Source organism: Phocoena phocoena, chromosome 21 (assembly GCF_963924675.1).
Source record: "Phocoena phocoena chromosome 21, mPhoPho1.1, whole genome shotgun sequence".
Classification (NCBI taxonomy): Eukaryota; Metazoa; Chordata; class Mammalia; order Artiodactyla; family Phocoenidae; genus Phocoena; species Phocoena phocoena.
The window spans coordinates 2,905,713-2,930,475 of NC_089239.1; the positions used below are offsets into that span (position 1 = coordinate 2,905,713).

The 24,763-nt window shown below is 41.7% G+C and overlaps 1 protein-coding gene across 1 annotated transcript in view; it reads right to left on the reverse strand.

Annotated features, from left to right (window-relative positions):
* FNTA (farnesyltransferase, CAAX box, subunit alpha) overlaps positions 1-16,483 on the reverse strand; it is a 30,774-nt gene extending 14,291 nt beyond the window's left edge. Inside the window, exons 1-3 of the mRNA XM_065899845.1 lie at positions 16,288-16,483; positions 14,203-14,288; positions 5,999-6,113 (exon numbers count right to left, since the gene is read on the reverse strand). Of these exons, the coding sequence (XP_065755917.1) occupies positions 5,999-6,113; positions 14,203-14,288; positions 16,288-16,463 (377 nt within the window). The 5' untranslated portion in view covers positions 16,464-16,483. The remainder of the gene's footprint in view (positions 1-5,998; positions 6,114-14,202; positions 14,289-16,287) is intronic.
* Positions 16,484-24,763: the final 8,280 nt, after the last annotated feature.

Here is a 24,763-nt window from a genome sequence, read left to right on the forward strand (position 1 = left end):
TCTTAGAACTGCTTTTGCTGCGTCCCATAGGTTTTCAGTTGTTTCTGTTGTCATTTGTTTCTACGTATTTTTTCATTTCTTCTTTGATTTCTTCAGTGATCTCTTGGTTATTTAGTAATGCACTGTTTAGCCTCCATGTATTTGTGTTTTTTACAGTCTTTTTCCTATAACTGATTTCCAATCTCATAGCATTGTGGTCAGAAAAGATGCTTGATATGATTTCAATTTTCTTAAATTTTCTGAGGCTTGATTTGTGACCCATGATGTGATCTATCCTGGAGAATGTTCTGTGTGCACCTGAAAAAAAAGTGTATTCTGCCACTTTTGGGTGCAATGTTCTATAAATATCAATTAAATCTATCTGGTCTATTGTGTCATTTAATGCTTGTGTTTCTTTATTTTCTGTTTGGATGATCTGTCCATTGGGTAAGTGGGTTGTTAAAGTCCCCTATTATTATTGTGTTACTGTCGATTTCTCCCTTCCTGGTTGTTAGCATTTGCCTTATGTATTGAGGTGCTCCTATGTTGGGTGCATAAACATTTATAATTGTTATATCTTCTTCTTGGATTAATTCCTTGATCATTATGTAGTGTCCTTCCTTATGTCTTGTAACAGTCTTTATTTTCAAGTCTATTTTACCTGACATGAGTATTGCTACTGCAGCTTTCTTCTGATTTCCATTTGCATGCAATATGTTTTTCCATCCCCTCACTTTCCGCCTGTACGTGTCCCTACATCTGAAGTGCGTCTCTTGTAGACAGCATGTATATGGATCTTGTTTTTGTATCTATTCAGCCAGTCTGTGTCTCTTTGTTGGGGCATTTAATCCAATTACATTCAAGGTTATTATCGATATGTACATTCCTAGTACCATTTTCTTAATTGTTTTGGGTTTGTTTTTGTAGGTCTTTTTCTTCTCTTGTGTTTCCCACCTAGGGAAGTTTCTTTAGCATTTGTTGTAAAGCTGGTTTTGTGGTGCTGAATTCTCTTAGCTTTTGCTTGTCTGAAAAGCTTTTAATTTCTCCATCAAATCTGAATAAGATCATTGCTGGACAGAGCAGTCTTGGTTGTAGGTTTTTGTCTTTCATCACTTCAAGTATACCTTGCCACTCCCTTCTGGCTTGCAGAGTTTGTGCTGAAAAATCAGCTGTTAACCTTTTGGGGATTCCATTGTATGTTATTTTTTGTTTTTCCCTTGCTGCTTTTAATATTTTTTCTTTGTATTTAATTTTTGTTAGTTTTAGTATCTCTTGGTGTTTCTCCTAGGGTTTATCCTGTATGAGAGACTCTGTGTTTCCTGGACTTAGGTGACTATTTCCTTTCCCACGTTAGGGAAGTTTTCCACTATAATCTCTTCAAATATTTTCTCAGACCACTTCTTTTTCTCTTCTTCTTCTGGGACCCCTATAATTTGAATGTTGGTGCATTTAGTGCTGTCCCAGAGCTATCTGAGATTGTCTTCAATTCTTTTCATTCTTTTTTCTTTATTCTGTTCCTCGGCAGTTATTTCCACCATTTTATCTTCCAGCTCACTTATTCATTCTTCTGCCTCAGTTATTCTGTTATTTATTCCTTCTAGTGTATTTTTCATTTCAGTTGTGTTGTTCATCTCTGTTTCTTTGTTCTTTAGTTCTTCTAGATCTTTGTTAAACATTTCTTGTATTTTCTCAATCAGTGCCTCCATTTTATTTCCGAGATTCTGAATCATCTTTACTATCATTACTGTGAATTTTTTTTCAGGTAGATTGCCTATTTCCTCTTCATTTATTTGGTCTTATGTTTTTAACTTGCTCCTTCATCTGTGACATATATTTAGCAGTCTTTTTTTTTTTTTTTGATGGTGGGATTGTGTTCCTGTCTTACTTGTTCTTTGGCCTGAGGTGTCCAACACTGGAGTTTGTTGGCTGTTGGGTAGGGCTGGGTCTTGGTACCGAGATGAGGACCTCTGGGAGACCTCACTGCAATGAATATTCCCTGGGGTCTGAGGTGCTCTGTTAGTCCAGTGGTTCAGACTCGGAACTCCTACCACAGGAGCTTCAGTCCTACCCCTGGCTCAAGCACCAAGATTTTGAAAGCTGCGCAGAGCAGCAAAAAAATAAATAAATAAATAATAAGAAGAAAGAGTAAAAAATAAAATTAGACTAGGAAACTAACAGGTATGTTAGAAAGAGTATAAAAATAAAAATATAGATGAAACAACCATAAGGTAAAACAGAATCACAATAGTAAACAAGAACAGAAGGGAAAAAAAAAAAACAAGAGCAGAAGGAAGGGAAAAAAAAGGTAGAAAAGGCCTTGGCTGTGGAGGGTGGGGCCTAAGCAAGGGTGAGGTTTGGGCAGTGGGTGGGGCCTATGCTTAGGACTCACACAGCTGGAAAAGGCCCTGGGGGTGTGTGTGTGTGGGGGTGGGGCTTAGGCTCAATGGAACAGAAGGGGCCCAGGCCTGCCTCTGGTCTCAGAGGACAGGGGACCCGGCCTGGGAGCCCAGCTGGCTTCCTGGGCCCAAGTGGGCAGGGCAAACGCCCTCTGCTCCTCTCCTGCTCCTGCCGTCCTGGAGGGCCCCTCCTGCTGCCTCTCCTCCTCTCTCCCGGCCTCCCTCCTATGCCTCCAGGACCCACGCATCCTGGAGGGGGCTTTGGAGGGCGGGAGACCCAGCCTGGGAGCCCAGCAGGCTTCCCAGGCTCAAGTGAGTAGGGCAAATGCTGGGCACTCTGCCCGCTCCAATCCGAGCCCCTGAGGGTCCCTCCAGGCATAGGAACCCCTCCCCTCTCAGCCACTCCTCAGGGGTGCTGGTCCTGTCTGGCCTCCACTTCTCCTCCCTGCTCAGTCCCCCCACGTCCTACCGGTTCACTTGCGGGTTCCTCCCATCTCCTTGGGCTTCGAGGTCCCCCACCAGTGTCTGACAAGTGCCCTAGTTGTGGGGAGACACCAACTCTGTGTCTTCCCATACCGCCATCTTGACTCGAACCCCCCAAAAAACTACTTTAAAAGTTATCTCTTAAAATGAAATGCTAAATAGAGGAAATGACAGTATTTCTCTATTATAATTAGTTTAAAGAAAATAAGGCTTCACAGAGCACATACACATACAGGCAGCCTGGTTCATATGGGTAATTTCAGGTATACTGTTTTTAAGAAAACAGCAAATAAACTTAGGAAATTTAAAATTCATTCTAAGTTGCTCTGAGCTGTGTACAGTCAGGAATTTCTTACAAGCTAAAAATATGCATATTAGAGACATAAAGTGATGGAAGATCACCCTAACAGCTCTAGATAATCCTACTAAAATGACAGTAAAGAAATAAAAAGGGTATAAATCCACAAGGATGAGGGGATACCACAGCAATTGGAAGAGGTCAACAAAACGATGGAAAATGGTAAGCTGATAAGTTTTGACTGACTTAGAAAACCAGAAAGGGCTAAAAACCTGTCAACTGAGGAAGAAAGGTTCAGAAATCAGATGTATCAGGTATTTCCGAAACTGGAAGTCAAGGGTGGGGCTGAAAACATTTAAAAATGTAGACAGAGTCCTCAGCAGCCAAGATCCTTCCCCCAACCCTGAGCAGAGAGGTGACAACATCTCCCAACCTGGGTGTGTGTGTGTGTGTGTGTGTGTGTGTCTGTCTTTTTCTTCCTCACAGAGAGCTCCTAAAACCCTTGTAAATTCCTGAGTGATAAGAGCACTTGGGCATCCCTTCTACTGAGGTGATTCTGGTTGGGCTCCTGGATGGCTCCTGGTCACCAGAAAGACCAAGCCTTGATTAGAAACTTGGAATGTTCAGCCCCACCTCCCATCTTCCAGACAGGAGAGAAGGGCTGGAAATGGAGTTAATAATCGATCGTGTCCACGTGAGGAAGCCACCATTAAATCCCAACAGTAGGGGATTTAGAGAGCTTCCAGGGGGGTGAATACATCCATGTACCAGGAGGGTGATGCACCTCAACCCCACAGGAACAGAAGCTCCTGTGCTCGGGACACTCCCAGATGTCACCCTATGCACCTTTTCATCTGGCTGTGCATCTCTGTGTTTTATCATATCATTTAATAAACTGGTAAACATAAGTAAGTGTTTCACTGAGTTCTGTGAGCTGCTCTAGCAAATCAGTTGAACCCAAGGAGGGAATTGTGGAACCTCTGATTTATGGCCTACCAGTCAGAAGCACAGGATGTGCGACTGGCATTGGGGTGGGTCAGGCTTGTGGGACCGAGCCCTTAACCTGTAGGATCTGATGTTACCTCCAGGTAGACAGTGTTAGAATTGAGTTAAACTGTAGGACACCCAGGTGGTGTCACAGGGCACTGCCTGGTAGGGGAAAAATCCCACACACATTCGGTGACTAGAAGCGCCAGAAGTGAAGTGTTTTGTGGAAGTAAAGAAAACACATAGGAGAAGGAGGACTAGGGTTTTCTTAAAAAGCCTGGGCAGCAGACAAGTGGCTTTATTTTCTGGAAAAATCCAAAGCAGAAAGAAATACCAGACACAGCAGAAGGCAGGGTGAGGTAAAGGCTGGAAACAAGGAAATTTAACGCTGATATACTGAACAGCTGAGATGCCCCCCAACCCTGTCTTCCCCTGCCAGAACTGACCCCCAGAACTGTGGCAGCCAAATGTACATTCTTCAGACAGCTCTTCTTCAGAGAAACAAAGTAGTCAAGAGAAAAGACCCAGAAATACTGACATATGAGGACGTCAAACAAAGCAGCCATGCCTCCACACTAACTTCACGGTAAACCCCTCTCGGTGACAAGTGCTGCAACACGCAGGGATGCCAAATCATTTTCCTGCTTCCACTGTAAGTATGAAAGGAGAGCCAAGAATTTACCATCCATTTGAGAAAAATGTTTACATTAAAGAGACCAAAACAAATAAACAGAAAAATGAAAACATATCCCATCCATGAAATAAACAGGATGCTATTAAAAAAGAATACTCAGAGAAGATAAAAAGAGTTCTTGTAAATTAAAAATGAGTGCAGATAGAAGAGTTAGAAGATAAAGCTGAAAAAAATCTCAAAAGTAAATAAAAACAGATAAAAGTAAGAAAAGACAACCTCAGAAGTACAACACACAACTAAAAGGCATTCCAGAGAGAGCCAACAGAGGAAAGAGAGAAGACATTATCAAAAGAACATTAAAAAAAAAAAAAATTCCCAAAGCTAAAGAAAAGGTTAAAATGAAGGAATGGGAATCTTCTCAATAGAGGCTGAAAGAAACAGAAAGACAGTTTTAAAAATCTAACGGAGAATGATTTCCAATCTAGAATTCTATCACTAAAGCTCGAAGAGACTGAAGACACTTTTAAATTTACGAAACCTCAGTAACAATTTCCATCACAGCCTTCTAAGAGTTTTCTTCTATTCAAGGATCTGGTCTATAAAATGAGAGTAAAGCAGGAAAGAGAAAGATGTGAGATCTAGGAAACAGGGACCCGACACGGGAAAGAGCTATGGACCAGACACACGGTGCCCAAGTCCTTGGAGAAGAAAGGAAGGAACTGAAGGGTTACCTGCTGTGCTCAACAGTAACGAGACATTCTACATGAGCAGAGAGTCGGGGAGACAGATAACTTGCTGGTAAAAAGAGAACAAAACTAAATAAAAAAGCCAATCTGTTAAAGGAAATATAAATATATGATGAAATGTGGGTCTGCATGAACCATGAACTGATTACTGTGATGGAGACAGTATAGGAGACTGAACTCTGTATCTTCCATAGCAGGAGTAATGTCTAAAGTGAAAAAATTAAAAATAATCAAGCATATGATTTACAATATAGAGGTGATTTTAAGAAAAAACACCTAGGAATTATTGCCTCCAGGGAGTGGGACTCTGTAATGAGAAGGAATAGAGCAGAGATTGCTATTTTTCATTCAGTCTCTGACTTTTAAACTCATATGTGAATTGTTATTTTGATAAAAATTATCATTAAGAAAAAAGTCATCCAAACTAAAACCTGTGACATTCAGACAGGGAATATTAACGAGGTGTCTTACTTACCACACTGTGTAATTGGCTGCATTTAACTCGATAGCATCTCTGGTTAGCTTAAAAGCTCGTTCACTTCTCTCGTCACGCTGCAGGACAGCCCGGAAATAATCATAAACATCCTGAACTAGAAACAGAGCACACAACTGCATTAGGATGATCTTTCTTGTTTAAAACAACCACTATAGTACAAAATGTTGTTTTACTCTATGAGGAAGATACTTTATTGTATGTATACGATTTATAACAATACGCAAAAGAAAGAAAATCCAATGACTATGACTGCCACCCTGATAACTTGTGTCACAGCCAGGATGCACGTACGGCGATTGATGCCTGACTCCAGATCCCCCAGAGACCTTATGCATTAAAGAAAAATTAAGAGTGCATATATCCAAATATATTCACTTAGCTGTTTTTCTCACATTTTATTTTGATCAGTTTTTTTAAACTGAAAAAATAATATACACAATGATAGAAAACTCAAACAGTACAAAAAGGTTCATGCTAAGTTTCCATTCCACTAAATTCCCAGTTCTTCTCCCCAGAAGCAACTGTGGAGTGATTCTAATGTATCCTTCCAAATATATCCTATGCACACAAAAGTATATGTTCTAATTCAATCTTCTCATTTTTTTTTTTTAATATAAATGAGATCACATCCCACTCTAATGTCCTGGGCCTTACTTTTTTCACTCATACATTATTCAAGGTCGTATAAACTAGTAAATATCTCTATGGAAAACCACTTGGTAATATCTATTAAAAATTAAAAACTGGGGACTTCTCTGGTGGTGCAGTGGTTAAGAATCTGCCTACCAATGCAGGGGACACGGGTTCAAGCCATGGTCTGGGAAAATCCCACATGCCTCAGAGCAACTAAGCACGTGTGCCACAACTACTGAGCCTGAGCTCAAGAGTCCGCACGTCACAACTACTGAAGCCTGCATGCCTAGAGCCTGCAAGGCACAACTACTGAGCCCGTGAGCCACAACTTACTGAAGCCCACAGGCCTAGAGCCCATGCTCCACAAGAGAAGCCACCGCAATGAGAAGCCCATGCACCCCAACGAAGAGTAGCCCCCGCTCGCCACAACTAGAGAAAGCCCGTGCACAGCACAAAGACCCAACACAGCCAAAAATAAAGTGTTTCTCTAAAAAATAAATAAATAAATAAAAACTGACTACTCATTGACCTAACAATTCCAGTTCCAGTAAGTTTTCTTACAAATATACTCCTGTATGTGCCCAAAGCATCCAAGGAAATTTACATAAGAAATAAAGAAATGAAGACTGGAAACAACTGAAATTTCCATGAGTAAAGAATGGGTTAAGTCCATCATGGTACACCCATACAACAAAATCCTACGCAGCTATTAGTAACGAGGCTGTTCTGTTATGTACTGAAATGGAACAATTGCTAAGACAGGTTGTTGAGTGAAAAACATAAGGTGCAGAGCAGCAGCTATTCGTTTAGTTAAAAATATATGCTTATTTATGAACATACGAGTTTGAGGAACAAGATGAGAAGATGACATAATTTTCAACCACATTCCCCGTTACAAAGTTTACTACATTTTTCAAACACTTGCACAGCATTTCGTTGTATGGGCACTCTATACCTAACTCGTCCCCTATAAATGAATGTTTAAATTGTTTTCATTCTTTCACTGTCCTATCATGGTATGTTTCTGCACACACGTGCAAATTCAGTACATCTGTAGGATGAATTCCTACAAGTGGAATTACTGGATCAAGGTTATGTGCACTGTTGATGCTGACAGACAGTGCCAAATCAACCTCTCAAAAAAGGTCTGTTCAATATATAGTCCCTCCAAGCATGTATGAATACACCAATTCTTTTTCCACATCCTCACTGACAGAGTATCAAAACTTCTGATCTTTGCCAATCTCTTAACTGAAGGAACTTAGACCTTTACAAATATTAACCTATTTTACTCTCATTTCCACAAGAGACACAGGCTTAAGAGAGATTAACAAGTTCACATGGCCCAGTGTACTTTGGAGACAGAAGTTAAACCCCAATCTAGTCTGACACCAAAGCACACACTGCTAATCACAATGCTCATTTCACTGCAGCTGAAATGCCTTCACATCACAGCACAGATTAACATAGAGAACAGACTAAGCCCTAAACAGACTACTAAAAAAACCCAGGTGTTAAATACTCCTCAATACTTGTTTTTCCGCAATTAAAAATTTATGTGGACATGCTATGCTATTTTTCTTTTTTTAAAAATTTTTATTATTTATTTGGCTGCATCAGGTCTTAGTTGCAGCATGTGGGATTTCATTGCGGCATGCGGGATCTTTTGTTGCAGTGCACGGGCTCTTCGTTGTGGTGCGTGGGCCTCTCTCTAATTGTGGTGTGTGGTCTCCAGAGCGCATGGGCTCAGTAGTTGCAGCACGCAGGCTCTCTAGTTGTGGCGCGTAGGCTCCAGAACACGGGGGCTCAGTAGTTGTGGCGTGTGGGCTCCAGAGTGCAAGGGCTTGGTAGTTGTGGAGCATGGGCTCAGTAGCTGTGGCGCATGGGCTTAGTTGCCCCACGGCACGTGGGTATGTTCCCTGACCAGGGATCGAACCTGCATCCCCTGCATCAGAAGGTAGATTCTTAACCACTGGACCACCAGGAAAGTCCCGCTATTTTTCTTATAGCATATAATTTTCCAGTTACTGACAGGGTTCACAAACTTTTAGGAGGTCAATATGCATGAATACAATGTCAATATATCCTGATTTGCCTAACCATTCTGCTACTACTGGTTGTTTTCAATTTTGTTTATAAAAATCACTACTTTAAGCATCCAATGACCTTTCATTAAAAAATTTTAAAAATTAAATATACAATACACACATATGCACTTATGTGTGTGCATGCAAGCACACACGGGTATGTATATAGTTTCATTAGACTACAACCCCAAAAAAGAAATTATCAGAGGAGAGCATGAATAATTATAGCTCTTTCTGAACATACAAAGGTCATCTACTCCTAAATACTACCTTTAAAATACTGAATTTAATTTATACCAGAGTAAAATTTAGAAACAATATACATGGTAAATAACTATGGAATATTATGTGGTCATTAGAACCAAGCTCCCAAATACTTTAAAATGTGTAACAAAATGCTTATAACATGTTAACTCTATATACAATGTATAAACACATTATTTTATATTCACACATGTACACATACATAGTATAAACCTAACTCTGTGGAAACATATTTTCCGAGGAGTGGAAGGCTATACACCAAATGTTAACAGTGGTTAGTTCTGGATGATTATACTCTTCTTTTGATGTTAACATCTTCAAATTTTTCTTCAGTGAGCATGTGTTACTTTAAAAAATATTTTTTTTGGCTGCACTGGGTCTCCGCTGTGGCATGTGGGCTTTCTCTAGTTGAGGCGAGCAGGGCCTACTCTTCGTTGTGGTCGCAGACTTCTCACTGCGGTGGCTTCTCCTGTTGCAGAGCACGGGCTCTAGGCGCATGGGCTTCAGTTGTTGTGGCACATGGGCTTAGTTGCTCTGTAGTATGTGGGATCTTCCCAGACCAAGGCTTGAACCCATGTCCCCTGAATTGGCAAGGTGGATTCTTTTTTTTTTTTTTTTTTTTTTTTTTTGTGGTACGCAGGCCTCTCATTGTTGCGGCCTCTCCCTCTCCCGTTGCGGAGCACAGGCTCCGGACGCACAGGCCCAGCGGCCATGGCTCATGGGCCTAGCCACCCCACGGCATGTTGGATCCTCCCGGACCGGGGCACGAACCCGCATCCCCTGCATCAGCAGGCGGACTCTCAACCACTGCGCCACCAGGGAAGCCCGGCAAGGTGGATTCTTAACCACTGCGCCACCAGGGAAGTCCTCCAAAATGTTTTTGTTTGTTTGTTTTTTTGGGTTTTTTTGCAGTACGCGGGCCTCTTACTGCCGTGGCCTCTCCCGTTGCGGAGCATAGGCTCCGGACGCGCAGGCTCAGCGGCCCTGGCTCACAGGCCCAGCCGCTCCGCGGCATGTGGGATCTTTCCAGACCGGGAAATGAACCCGCGTCCCCCGCATCGGCAGGCAGACTCTCAACCACTGCGCCACCAGGGAAGCCCCCAAAATGTTTTTAATTAAAAAGAAATACATGTTCCGGGAGTCAGCCTGGAGGGCACAGAACACCATGCGCCCACTTGGCCGCGCCATCCGGGTGGGGATGTGCACGGCCCTGGTCCCCCAGCCAGCCTGCCCGGGACTGGGGCACAGCCCAGTGGCTCCCCGCCCGCTCCTCTCTCCTCACGCAGCCCCTCCGTACGATCCCTGGCGTGAGGCGTCCGAGCTGAGGCGCTGAGAGAAAAGGGAAATTGCAAAGCTCATCTACAACCAGATCGACAGCATATTTTTTTTAGGACTCAAGAATCAACATTGGGCTATTTCCTAAGATTAAACCATGAAAGCCCACTTGGAGGCTGCACAGCCATCTGCACACTTGAACCTGAAAAATGGACTTTTTTCATCGGGGAGATCTCCTTCTTCAGCTAAATCATCAGAAGTGGTGAGAAGAAAAGATCCCTACCCAACCAAACTCCTCCAGACAAATTAAATCAGTCCAGCGAGGAATGGAGCTGTACAGATCATTGGCCAGATCACCATCTTCTGCTTGCACCGCCACTGAGCCATCCCTCTAGGACTGCCACCTACATGCAGGTAGCACCCAGTGCAATGCATCCAGCTAAGGCAGGGAATGGGAGCTGAAATCCTACCCCATTCACCAAGCCGAGTTTATTGGTGCATGGCCGTGTCTGCCCAGACGATGTGGCTCCTTTTTCAAATTTTCGCCAACGCACCCTGTATGGGCTAGTGGCATGTCTGACCACCCCACTCCCATATCCTAGTCCTACCCGTAATTCTATTCCTTACCTCAGATGGATTCAAGATTTTCATGAACAAAATAGGTTTCTTCCAAAAGATGAAATATTTGACCCAAATTGAAATTAATTTCATAGGTAAAGCTCAAAATATTACCATAGATGTGAATTATGTATGTATTTATGTATACATGTATATACAGTTATGTAGATACATATGTCTGTCTATGTATCAGAAGTTAGCACAACTTAAATTTGGTAAATGTTTAAAATAAAACTATTTTGAGTATTCAAAAAAAAAAAAAGAAAAGAAAGAAATACATGCTCTTTGTAAACACTGCAAACAATATAAAAGTACATGAAGTCTCCCATATCCAGTGCTACTCCCAGTGCACTGGATCTGTATCACTGGTAATGGCTGTTACCAGTTGATATGTCTCTCCAGACATTTTTCTAAGCAAATAAATGTAATCTTGCTCTTGTTTTTTAATGAAGTTGGCATAACACTTTCATTCTGCTTTTCATTTTGGCATTTCCCCCTCAGTGATATGTTCTTCCATGCCTATGTATACACATCTACATCATTCTTGTTTCACTTTTCCATACAGTGGGCCTGGCATAATTTACATGTCAATGCTATTTTTTTGCAGAACAGATTCCTACAAGTGGGACTAGGATACTCAGTCTTAGGGCTATATGACCCTATATAATTTAGGGTCATAAATAAATTTGGGATTATATAAATAGAATTTTATATTCATTAGATTTTTTTGATATTAACAGTCTGTTAATTAAAAATTACAAACTTAAAACACTGTCATACTCAAAGTGTCTAAAACTTATGTGCCTTTTTTTCACTCAACACTGTTTCTGCAATATGTCCCTATTATAACAGATCTAGATCCTCTTATTGGTTATGTAGCACACAGCTGTATGACAACGATACATTTATCTATTCTCCAAAACACAAATATACAGCTGGTTTCCAATATTTTGTTCTTCCAAAAAATGCTGTGAATTGTAATAGCTATCACACACAGTGCTTCCTATGAGTCAGCCACTGTTCTCTTATTTCATGTGTATACCTCACTCACTCTATAAAGTAGTTACTACTATCGTCCTCATTTTACACAGAAGAAGACAGAGATAATGAGAGGTTAAATAACTTGTCCAAGGTTACAGAGTCAGTAAAGTGGTGCAGTTAGAATCTGCACTACGTGGTCTGGCTCTGAAGTCTGTGCTCTCAGCCTCCTAGTACATGTCTTCTGATGCCATAAGCCAGAGTGAACCCAGAATGTATCATGCGAAGCAGCATTTCAAGGTTGTAAGATATGAGCATTTTCTAGTTTTACTAAATATACACGCAATAGTGCTTTCTAAAATGGCTAAACATATGAAAACTACCACCTGAAAAGCATGGATCTGTTCATATGTCTCAATATCTGATATCATAAAACAGTTTAAAATTATCTTTCATTCCTAATGATAATGGATTGTCCCCCTATTTAATGGCTAACGAAATTTTTTCTTCTATGAACAAGTTCATACCCTTTGTCTATTTTTTGATTAGTTTCCCTGTTTCTTTAACCTTTCGTAGGAATTCCTTATAAGGTTCTGAATATCGATCCTCTGTTTATACATCTTCTCTTACACTGCTGTTTGCTTTTTAACTTATTCACGGTGTCTTCTGTTGCACAAATTTAAAATTGTGATATAATCATTTATCAATTTTTGATCAATGGGTCATTATTTCTCTCTTTTCCTTTGTGGTTTGTAATAATGATATATATATATATATATATATTTATTTGTTTGTTTGTTTGTTTTTGCGGTACGCGGGCCTCTCAGTGTTGCAGCCTCTCGTGTTGCGGAGCACAGGCTCTGGATGCGCAGGCTCAGCAGCCACGGCTCACAGGCCCAGCCGCTCCGCGGCATGTGGGATCTTCCCGGACCGGGGCAAGAACCCGTGTCCCCTGCATCGGCAGGCAGACTCCCAACCACTGCACCACCAGGGAAGCCCCTAATGATATATTTAAGAATTAAAAATGTTGATTTTTTTTTTTTTTACCCTGAAAAAAAAGGTTTTATTATTTTTAACTGAAAGAGAAATGAATGACTGTGTCAGTTTTCGAAAGGTACCTTATGAATCTGGAAAAGTTGTGGTTTTCATTTCTCAGATCACTAGTGAGGTTAACATCTCTTCATAGATATTTCTATTTCTTCTAGTGAATTATCTCTTCACATATAATATCTCTCACCAGTTTGGAAGTTTTTCAGGTTCATGCAGTTATACCTTCTGATCTTTTCCTCAATCAATTCGGAGTTTTACATCTTGCCTAATAATTCCTTCTTTACCCTAAGAATGAAAGATTATTCTATTTGCTTTAGTATGTTTACAGTTTTGCTTTAGGACTTTAATTCATCTGTAATTTATTTTCATGTAAGATATGAGATAGGGATACAATTCTGTTTATATTCAAATCCACAGACAACTGTTACAAAACCATTACTTGACTGATCCATCTTTTTCATACAGATATGAAATGTCCTTTTTATCAAATATTGAGGTCCCACCTATACTGATGACCTATTTTTAGTTTCTTTATTAATCTATTTATTTCTGCACCAGTTCTACATGTTAATTAAGTTTAGTAGTACACTTTCATATTTGATAAGGCAAACCCTCACACCATTATTCTTTCTTTACATTCTTGACATTATCTCATAATCAGAAAAAATAATAATCGCTTTTTGTAAAAGAGGAATGATCTTGGATAACAGAGCCTTAACTGAAAGAAATATATACATAAAACTACAAAACTTGCATTCCATTTTGTTTACCCTTTCCTAGAAGAACAACTAACAATTAACATTTGCATGGCCTTCAATTTACAAAGCATTTCACATTCATTATGAAAGAACACTTTGTCAAAGAAAATAATCCACTCACTATCAGTAATATATTCCAGCTGAGCCTAACATTTCACAGCTAAAATATATTTCAAAATGCTCATGTTTCAACAACCAAAGTTTATTCTAAATAAAACAGTAAATCATTTCTGTTGTATCTCATGTGCAGATTAAACACTAAATGAAAAGCACAATCACACAGTGGTTACTATGTATTATAATGTAACATTCATTATTCAAACTTAAAATATGTCCACTCTTTGGACAAAATAAAACTTTTAATCATGAAAATAAATTACAAAACCCCACAAGATTAGCTTAAGTCATTTAGATCTTTATTAGACAAAAATCTGTCATCTATCTAGTCACATAGTTGTGAATTTCAACTTTGCTACTAAGTTTGACTTACAGACCTTTCCCTAATAAAAAATAAACTTACATTTTTCACTATAAATGATCTGGACCACTGGATTGGGGCCATCATTCTGCGGCACTGGATCTATATCAGCCCATTCTGCTCTGTCCCTGAAAATACATATATTTTTCAGTGATTATATTCAAGCGTGTAAGGAAAAGAAGAAATCTGATGTTTTTTTAAAAAGGCAACAATTACACTTTAACTTACAAATAATGTAACCATGGTTGGATTCTTCAAGACCAAGTGTTGCCACTTTGTTTTACATATTAAACTTTTAAGTAAAAGAAAAATAAAATGAATAATTTTCCAATTAAAGTTAATAAGTCAATAGTTTTCAAATTTAAAGTTTTTACATAAATGCAAAAGCAGGTTTTTGTAGCAAGTACACAATAGTTTTAAATTAGAAATCAATCTAATTCACTGGTCTAATAAGGCTCTTTGGAATCAGTCAACAGTTTAAAAAAATTTGAATAACAATTTTTTATTTGAATACTCTGAATAACTAGAAAGTGATATTTAAAAGTAAAAGTAATCACTATCATTTTTGTACACTGAGAGGTGGTCCAGGTGGTCAGTAGAGTCTGGAATCTGTGGAACACTGGCTCTACCACTTAACTAGCTGTGTGACCCTGAGGAAGTTACTTAACCTCTCTGGGCCTCAATTTCTTCATTTATAAAATGGAGATGATACTATTACCAACTAACCTTAGAAGGCTACTTGGAGGTTTAAGTGAGATAATAAATTAAGCTCTTAAAATATGCATAATAGTAAGCATATAATACACAGTATTATACTATATATACACTATTATACTATATATACCCTAACACACACAGTTAGCATATACAATATTATACAGGAAATACACGAAATGTACTATATAGTGTTACTGTATGCTTAAATATATATGCTATATGTTATAAATGTAGCATATAATAAATGCATACAGTAAGTATTCAATGAATACTACTTCTCATTATCAATGCTAAAATAAATTACAGTGGCAACACTGGGTGCCTATAGACACTGCTGTGTAAACTGATCAGTGTGACCAAATTTTCGTTAACCACTCTTTTACTTACATTCTTTTCCTATTACCCATTTTTCAGTTCTCTGTACTCATCAGCTATTGACAGCAAAAATTCTGTGGTATCTAGACAAATCCTAAAATTGTGCCCATTATACAAGGAGAAATCCAGGGGAAACAATTACCCGAGGTGTGAGACCTATATGGGGAGTGGCATGAGAATGGTACCGCTGTCCTTTAGGCACAGGGATATAGGACACAGTCAAGGGAAGAACCCGAGTATTTCACAGTTCAGAGAGGAGGTCTGAGGGCTATGGGGCCACCTCAACCAACTGAAATCACTAACATTGTAAACTCCAAGAACGAAATCAGCATAGTGGCTTTCACTCAATTCATAAACAACCTACGCAAATCAGTCATCTAATGGGTTTACCTAGAACTACAGAAGAAAAAATAAGACATGAGAAAAGTAAGGACTTCTCAGTCGTCTCTGCAGGTTCAAAATGCAGCTGGGGAACCAGCATGACCAATAGAAAGCAAAGAACTAACGGGGACGGGACTGGGTGGTGGCAAAGATGAGGAGGAAAGGTGAGAAAGTTACAGCAGTACCCGACACTGCACATGGCTTGCACTAAGCACGAGGCGACGAGAGGATGCGTAACGGAGTTGAATTCTCATAGTCTCATCCTTACAGCCTAACTCGGTGCCTGGCTGACGCTGGGCGCTAGAAACACTGAAAGAAAACGCTGAATGAAAACGTCCCGGTCCCTAAAGATCTTACGCTAGCTCTCTCCGTTTCCGCAGAACAAACCACGGGAAGCCCCGTTTCTAAAGCGAGCCAATCTGGACCTTCTTTGCGGTCCGACTGCACCCAAGCCCTTTGGCATTCGGACTACAGCAGGCCAGCGCTGTGGGTTCCGAAACCTCCACCGCCCAGAACGGTGACAGCGCGGGCCCCACCCCGCCGCTCCCGGCCGCCGGACGGCGAGGACGCGCTAGGTTCTGCCGCAGCCGCGCCCCGTGCAGCGCCGCGCGCGGGGGAGGGCCTCCCGCGCCGCGACCATGCCGTGGGCGTTACCTGTACAGGACATAGGTGGGCGAGTCCAGGCTCAGGAACCCGTCGTCCATAGGGGACGCCGCCGCCTCTTCTTGCTGCAGCTGGGGCGGCGGGGGATGCGGCTGGGGCGGCGGCGGCTCCGGCTGACCTGGCTCCCCGCCCTGCGCAGCCTCCCCGACGCCGTCGGCGGCCGCCATCTCTCCTCGGCTCCAAGCGGAGGAGGTGCCGGAGGCCCCGCCCCTGCCCCGCCCCTCTCACGGCTCCTTCCGGTTTTTCCGCTCCTACCATAGAGACGCGGGCCGGAGTGCCCAGCGCCCGCGCCCGCACACTGGCCTGGACGTCCCTATTGGGCGCGGTTCCGCGCTTCGGGCTGCATCACGCTACCTGGGGCCCCAGGTTTCTCACTCGTCCTGTCCGCAGGCCTGTCCGAACGCTTGTAGCTGGTGCTTCGGAACGTACTAGTGTTGTTAGTTGTTAGTGTCGGCGGGAGAAGCTTGGGAGCCCTGGATAAGCAGCTGGCGCCCGCGCTCCGCGTTAGCCATCCAAGGGCATTTACGCTCCTTGCACACATTTTTTTTTTTTTTTTCTTTTGGATGCTGAGTTTATACCGCAGAATTTCAGTAATCCAGGATTTTAGTCTTTTGAAATTAAAGTTCTAATTATGCAAGGAATATGGGTATACATTATAGGAAAGGTAAACGTTTAACACTGACTACCTAGTATATACCGGGCTTGCTCATGGCACAAAATAAACTCTGCAGTCACGGGCTTTGCATTCTAGGGGAGGATAGCAGAATACGCCCCAAAATATGTATGTAGGAGTACAGGACATGCCACTCCACAGATGCTGCTTTGGTTATTTTGAGCTGTTGGCACTTGAAAAACAGTAAATGTGGGGAGAAGCTTTCTCAGAACTCCCTTACATTTCTAAAGACAGACCCTCCAAAAGGAGCTCAATTGCCGTTAAGTCCCCTCCCTGGGAGTTTCCAGAGTGGAAGTGGACGCCACACCCTGACAAGTTTTGTCAAATTGTCACATCTCCAACCTGTTCTTCTAAGGGCCCGTTCATCTTTCCTAAAAACCTTTTACTCTCCCCCAAGAGGCCTTCATCTCCCATCCCCTTTCCTTATTAAGGTGGTATTTAAGCCTGAGTTCTAAGCCATCTCAGGGAGTTGCTAATTTTTCTCTGGGTATCTAGGTATTTTTCTATTTTCTCTAAGGTATACATGTTAATAAACCTCTTTTTGTTTTTCTCTTGTTAATCTGTCTTTTATTACTGGGGTTTCAACCAAGAACTCAGAAGGGTGGAAGGAAAATTATTTTTCACCTTCAGCAGTAGATTTTCAGGAAGGCTTTTCAGGGGCTGTTTGAGCAGAGACCTGTGAGAGGAAAAAGCATACCAGTCAGAGAACAGGAAGTGCGTGCTTGGTGCGATCTTGGTTCGGCAAGGATGCCAGCAGGGCTGAAGGCCTGTGAGTGAGGGGAAGGAACTGGTGGGTGATAAGATTGAAGAAGCAGCCAAAGATCATGATAAGGATTTGGATTTTTATTATTATTTTTATTGTGGTAAAATAGTCATAACATGAAACTTATCTTTTTAATCATTTTTAAGTATATAGTTTGGTGATGTTAAGTACATTCACATTGACGTGCAGCTATGGCCACCATCCAACTCCAGAACTTTATCATCTTCCCAACTGAAACTCTGTCCACATCAAACACTCCCCATTCCCCACCCAATCCCGCCCCGGCCCCTTGTAACCACTATTCTACATTCTGTCTCTGTGAGTGTGACTATTCTAGGTCCTCATGGAAGTAGAATCATACAGTATTTGTCCTTTGGTGTCTGGCTTATTTCAGTTTGCGTAATGTCCTCCAGGTTCATCCACGTTGTAACACGTGTCAGAATTTCCTTTTTAAAGGCTGAATAATATTCCATTGTATGTATGGGCCACATTTTGTTTATCCAATCACTTGATAATGAACATTTGGGTTGCTTTCACCTTTTGGCTGTTGAGAATAATGAAATACCTGTTAGAGACCCCGCTTTCACTTTTGGGTATTTACCCAGTGTGGGATTGCTTGACATACGGTAATTCTATGTTTAGGTTTTTGGGAACTGTTTTCCACAGCATCTGTGCAAGGGTTCCAGTTTCTTCCCATACTCACCGATGCTTGTTTCCTGGTTTTGTTTTGATAACCATCTGAATGAATGTGAACTGGTATCTTCACTTTGCATTTCCCTAATGATTAGTGATGTTGAGCATCTTTTAATGTGCTAATTAACATTTGTGGGATTTGATTTTAAGTGGAAATTAGTGGAAGGTTTTGAGTAAAGGAGGGACATGTGATTTACATTCTTAAAGGATTATTTTGGCTACCATGTGTGAAATACACAAAGTAGAAAGGCAAGAATGGAAACAGATGAGTGTAAAGCTATTGTAGCAGTCCGGGCAAAAGGTCAAAGTGTTTAAATTATGCTTCACAATTCACTGATCGATCATAAAGTCATTTTAGTGGGTCCTATGGTGGACAAGGTGACCCACCAGTCCTCCTCCAAGGAGGAACTTGCTGCCCAGCTTTGGGGAGTGCAGTCAGCAGCCAGCCTCCTGCGTGGCCTGAGGACAGCCCACAATGGACTGCTAAGAGACAGAGGGCCTCTTAGGTATGAGGGCCCAGCCATCGCAGCCTGACGGGGACCACTGACAGGTGCCACACGGCTTTCACCTGGGAGGCTGAGACCTCACAGGCCTTGCAGTTTGACCACACGGGTGTTGGTCCCAAGTTCCATCTTAGTATCTGATTCCACGACCAGCATTTTTTGGAGTGTTTAATGAGTATTTCAAAAACTGAAATACAGTGGAATAGAAAATAGTGCACAGTGCATTTAGAAGAAGAAAGTAATTTTTGGTGAAGTTTTTTTTTTTTTTTTTTTTTTGCAGTACGCGGGCCTCTCATTGTTGTGGCCTCTCCCGTTGTGGAGCACAGGCTCCGGACATGCAGGCTCAGCGGCCACGGCTCACGGGCCCAGCTGCTCTGCGGCATGTGGGATCTTCCCGGACTGGGGCATGAACCCATGTCCCCTGCATCGGCAGGCAGACTCTCAACCACTGCGCCACCAGGGAAACCCTGGTGAAGTTTTTTTAAACTTATATATGTTCAGGTGTAATGGGTCATGTTGTAAAATGTATTTCTTACCGTGGGTCGTGGTCAACAATTTTAGAAAACAATGGACTGTATCAGTTCAGTTGGAGGTGATGAACAGTGTATGGATTCTGGATGTTCTTTGAAGGTTAATCTGATAGGATTTGCTGACAGCTTAACTGGATGGAGGATGCAAGACCCAAAAATAGTTAAGAATGACTCTAAGGTGACAGTTCCTTTTGATCAGAGTAGACAAAACTCCCTTTGACCATCCAATCCTGATTTAGTTCAGTTGTTCACTGTGTTCTTTCCCTATGGATTTACATCCATGCATATATTTCTGGTGGCTTTAAAAGAAAGAAAAAAACAGAGTCATATTTATTTGGCAAATTTTAGTATTGAATGGATATAGATCTTTCTGGGCTACAATATAGCTTCTCTGTCCTTCCTGATCCTTTGATATGTATCTCTCCAAACCGCAATAACCTAATAACTCCTCCAAACTCTAATAAATCACAGAACATATTCTTTTTTAAAAAATAAATTTACTTATTTATTTCTGGCTGCTTTGGGACTTTGTTGCTGTGCACGGGCTTTCTCTAGCTGCGGTGATCAGGGGCTACCCTTTGTTGTAGTGCGCGGGCTTCTCATTGCGGTGGCTTGTTAGGGAACACGGGCTCTAGGCACACGGGCTTCAGTATTTGTGGCACGTGGGCTCAGTAGTTGTGGCTTGCGGGCTCTAGCGTGCAGGCTCAGAAGTTGTGGCGCACAGGCTTGTTTGCTCTGTGGCACGTGGGACCTCCTGGACCAGGGCTCGAACCCATGTCCCTTGCATTGGCAGGCGGATTCTTAACCACTGCGCCACCAGGGAAGTCCCAGAACATATTCTTTAAAGTTGTCAGTTATAGGAAAGGAAAATCAATGACTGCTGCCACTATTTCAAGATAGGTACCCTACACTCCATTAGCTCTCCCATCAAACCAGTGCAAATAAGAATACAATCTGAGTTAAAAAAAGACTGGCTGATCCTCTTTCAAAACAGCTGGATACCTGTCAGCACATGGATGTTCTAAACCTGTCATTGTCTTCTAGATCCTTGCGATGTGCTCTGAATTGTGCACCAACACTCCTGCCTTCTTACCAATCCCTGAGGATATCAGAAGCAGTCTACAGATGCTTGGTGAAAATACGATCAGAAAAATGAAAGCCAGAGAAGGGAAACTGTAAGACACGGTAGAAGAAAGTCATCACCCCAGAGGAGGGACAGATGGGATCTGGACGAATATCCATAAGGACACACAAATGCTGTCTCATTTGAGACCAAAAAAACCCTATGGAGAAGCAGGGCAATTGTTGATTCTCCACTTTACAAGTGAGAACCTGAGCCAGGCCTGACGCACTTGTTACAGAACATGGAGAAGGGTGACAGGAAATGGACACTCATGAAACCCATGCCTGTCTCCCCAGTTTCAAAGGGTGCCTTCCTCTGTCCAGTACTTCTTAACCCTGGCTGCATCTTAGAATCACGTGGACAGTTTTAATGAAACTCCAGTGACTGAGCCCCAGCCTCAGGGATTCTAATTTCATTGGCTGAGGGTGAGGGCTTGGCATCAGCATACTTTAAAAGCTCCCCCCATAATTCTAAGGTGCAGCCCAGGTTGAAAACAACGGCTCAATGAGTCCACAGTACAGACTTTGTCATCAGGGTTCCTGGGGAAAGTTAAGATGCCACAGTGCTAGTGGGAGAGCGTAGGCAGGGTTGATCAACAATCAGTATGTTGTGCTAAATACAGAAATCAACCAATCAATGAACAAGTTTTTTAAAATTACCATTTATTATACAAATAAACTAAATCACAATGTGTGTGTAAATAAAACTACTTAACAAGTGATATAAGTTGTAGTGCAAATTGTTCATCAGTTTTTTATTGAGGTATATTTTACCTATCACAAAATTTATCTCCTTCATGTGTACGATTCATCATCTGTTTTTGACTTCTTGGGAATTACTGATATGAGCTTTTCATTGGTAGGGCCGTCACTAGCTACATGATGCTCTCAGTTTGACTGCACTCTTCCAGAGTTTACCCATAAGTTTGATAATGATTAGGTGCTTGGGGATTGTGGTAAACGCTTGAGCTTTCAACTTCCCCCAATGCTCTTTAAGCTTCAACATTTTCTCTCTTGGCTACAATCAGGGAGGTTGGTACTTTCAGGGCCCTGGTTGCACTCCAGGAGCTAGTACTAGAAACGTGTGAGCTAGACGGAGGGGAGGGCAGGAAGGGTGAAAGCACATGAAGATTGGTTAATCGAGAACCAGAACCAGGAGGCTGTGATTGTCTTTTGGCTCCACCACCACGAAGCACCTGAGGCTATGCCCAGCTGGGTCAGGACAGTCATAACAGACAGTAAAGCAGTGCCTGGGTGGAGCCCAGTCATAAGTAAGACAGAGGCACAAGGCAGTGGAGTGATCGGTTCAAGATGGCAGAGTAGAAAGATGTGCGCTCACTCCCTCCTGCGAGAGCACCAGAATCACAACTAACTGGTGAACAATCATCGACAGGAAGACACTAGAACTCACCAAAAAAGATACCCCACATCCAAAGACAAAGGAGAAGCCACAATGAGATGGTAGGAGGGGCGCAATCACAATAAAATCAAATCCCATAACCGCTGGGTGGGTGACCCACAAACTGGAGCACACTTATACCACAGAAGTCCACCCACTGGAGTGAAGTTTCTGAGCCTCACATCAGACTTCCAAACCTCGGCGTCCAGCAACAGGAGGAGGAATTCCTAGAGAGTCAGAATTTGAAGGCTAGCGGGATTTGACTAGAGGACTTTGACAGGACTGGGGGAAACAGAGACTCCACTCTTGGAGGGCACACACAAAGTAGTGTGCACATCAAGACCCAGGGGAAGGAGCAGTGACCCCATAGGAGACTGAACCAGACCTACCTGCTGGTGTTGGAGGATCTCCTGCAGAGGCAGGGGGGTGGCTGTGTCTCACCATGAGGAAAAGGACACTGGCAGGAGAAATTCTGGGAAGTACTCCTTGGCGTGAGCCCTCCCAGAGTCTGACATTAGCCCCAGCAAAGAGCTGGGTAGCCTCCAGTGCTGGGTCGCCTCAGGCCAAACAACCAACAGCTAGGGAACCCAGCCCCACCCATCACAGTGGATTAAAGTTTTACTGAGCTCTTCCCATCACAGCAACACCCAGCTCTACCCACCACCAGTCCCTCCCATCAGGAAACTTGCACTAGCCTCTTAGATAGCCACATCCACCAGAGGGCAGACAGCAGAAGCAAGAACTACAATCCTACAGCCTGTGGAAAAAACCCCACATTCACAGAAAGATAGACAAGATGAAAAGGCATAGGGCTATGTACCAGATGAAGGAACAAGATAAAACCCCAGAAAAACAACTAAATGAAGTGGAGATAGGCAATCTTCCAGAAAACGAATTCAGAATAATGATAGTGAAGATGGCCCAGGACCTCGGAAAAAGCATGGAGGCAAAGATCGAGAAGATGCAAGAAATGTTTAACAAAGACATAGGAGAATCAAAGAACAAATGAACAGAGATGAACAATACAATAACTGAAATGAAAAATACACTAGAAGGAATCACAAGCAGAATAACTGAGGTAGAAGAACGGATAACTGACCTGGAGGACAGAATGGAGGAATTCACTGCCGTGGAACACAATAAAGAAAAAAGAATGAAAAGAAATGAAGACAGCCTAAGAGACAACTGGGACGACATTAAACGCAGCAACATTCACATTATAGGGGTCCCAGAAGGAGAAGAGAGAGAGAAAGGACCCAAGAAAATATTTGAAGAGATTATAGTTGAAAAATTCCCTAACATGGGAAAGGAAATAGCCACCCAAGTCCAGGAATTGCAGAGAGTCCCAGCCAGGATAAACACAAGGAGAAACACACCGAGACACATAGTAATCAAATTGACAAAAATTAAAGACAAAGAAAAATTATTGAAAGCAATAAGGGAAAATGACAAATAACATACAAGGGAACTCCCATAAGGTTAATAGCTGATTTCTCAGCAGAAACTCTACAAACCAGAAGGGAGTGGCACGATATATTTAAAGTGATGAAAGGAAAGAACCTACAACCAAGATTACTCTACCCAGCAAGGATCTCATTCAGATTCAATGGAGAAATCTAAAGCCTTACAGACAAGCAAAAGCTAAGGGAATTCAGCACCACCAAACCAGCTCTACAACAAATGCTAAAGCAAATGGTAATAAGAACATACATATAGATAATGACCTTAAACATGAATGGATTAAATGCTCCAACCAAAATACACAGGCTCGCTGAATGGTTAAAAAAACAAGACCCATATATATGCTGTCTACAGGAGACTCACTTCTGACCTAGGGACACATACAGGCTGAAAGTGAGGGAATGGAAAAAGCTATTCCATGCAAATGGAAATCAAAAGAAAACTGGAACAGCAATACTCATATCAGATAAAATAGACTTTAAGGAATGTTACAAGAGACAAGGAAGGACACTACATAATGATCAAGGGATCAATCCAAGAAGAAGATAGAACAATTATAAATATATATGCACCCAACAAAGGAGGACCTCAATACATAAGGCAACCGCTAACAGCTATAAAAGAGGAAATTGACAGTAACACAATAATAGTGGGGGACTGTAGCACCTCACACCAACGGGCAAATCATCCAGACAGAAAATTAATAAGGAAACACAAGCTTTAAATGACACAATACACCACATAGATTTAATTGATATTTATAGGGCATTCCATCCAAAAACAGGAGATTACACTTTCTTCTCAAGTGCACATAGAACATTCTCCAGGACAGATCACTTCTTGGGTCACAAACCAAGCTTGGTAAATTTAAGAAAATTGAAATCATATCAAGCATCTTTTCCGACCACAACGCTATTGGAAAAAAAGGTAAAGAACACAAACACAGGAGGCTAAACAGTATGTTACAAAATAACCAAATGATCACTGAAGAACTCAAAGAGGAAATCAAAAAATACCTAGAGACAAATTACAAAGAAAACACAACGATCCAAAACCTATGGGATGCAGCAAAAGCAGTTCTAACGGGGAAGTTTATAGCTATACAAGCCTACCTCAAGAAACATGAAAAATCTCAAATAAACAATCTCATGTTACACCTAAAGGAACCAGAGAAAGAAGAACAGACAAAACCCAAAGTCAGTAGAAGAAAAGAAATCATAAAGATCAGAGCAGAAATAAATGAAATAGAAACAAAGAAAACAATAGCAAAGATCAGTAAAACTAAAAGCTGCTTCTTTGAGAAAATAAATAAAATTGATAAAC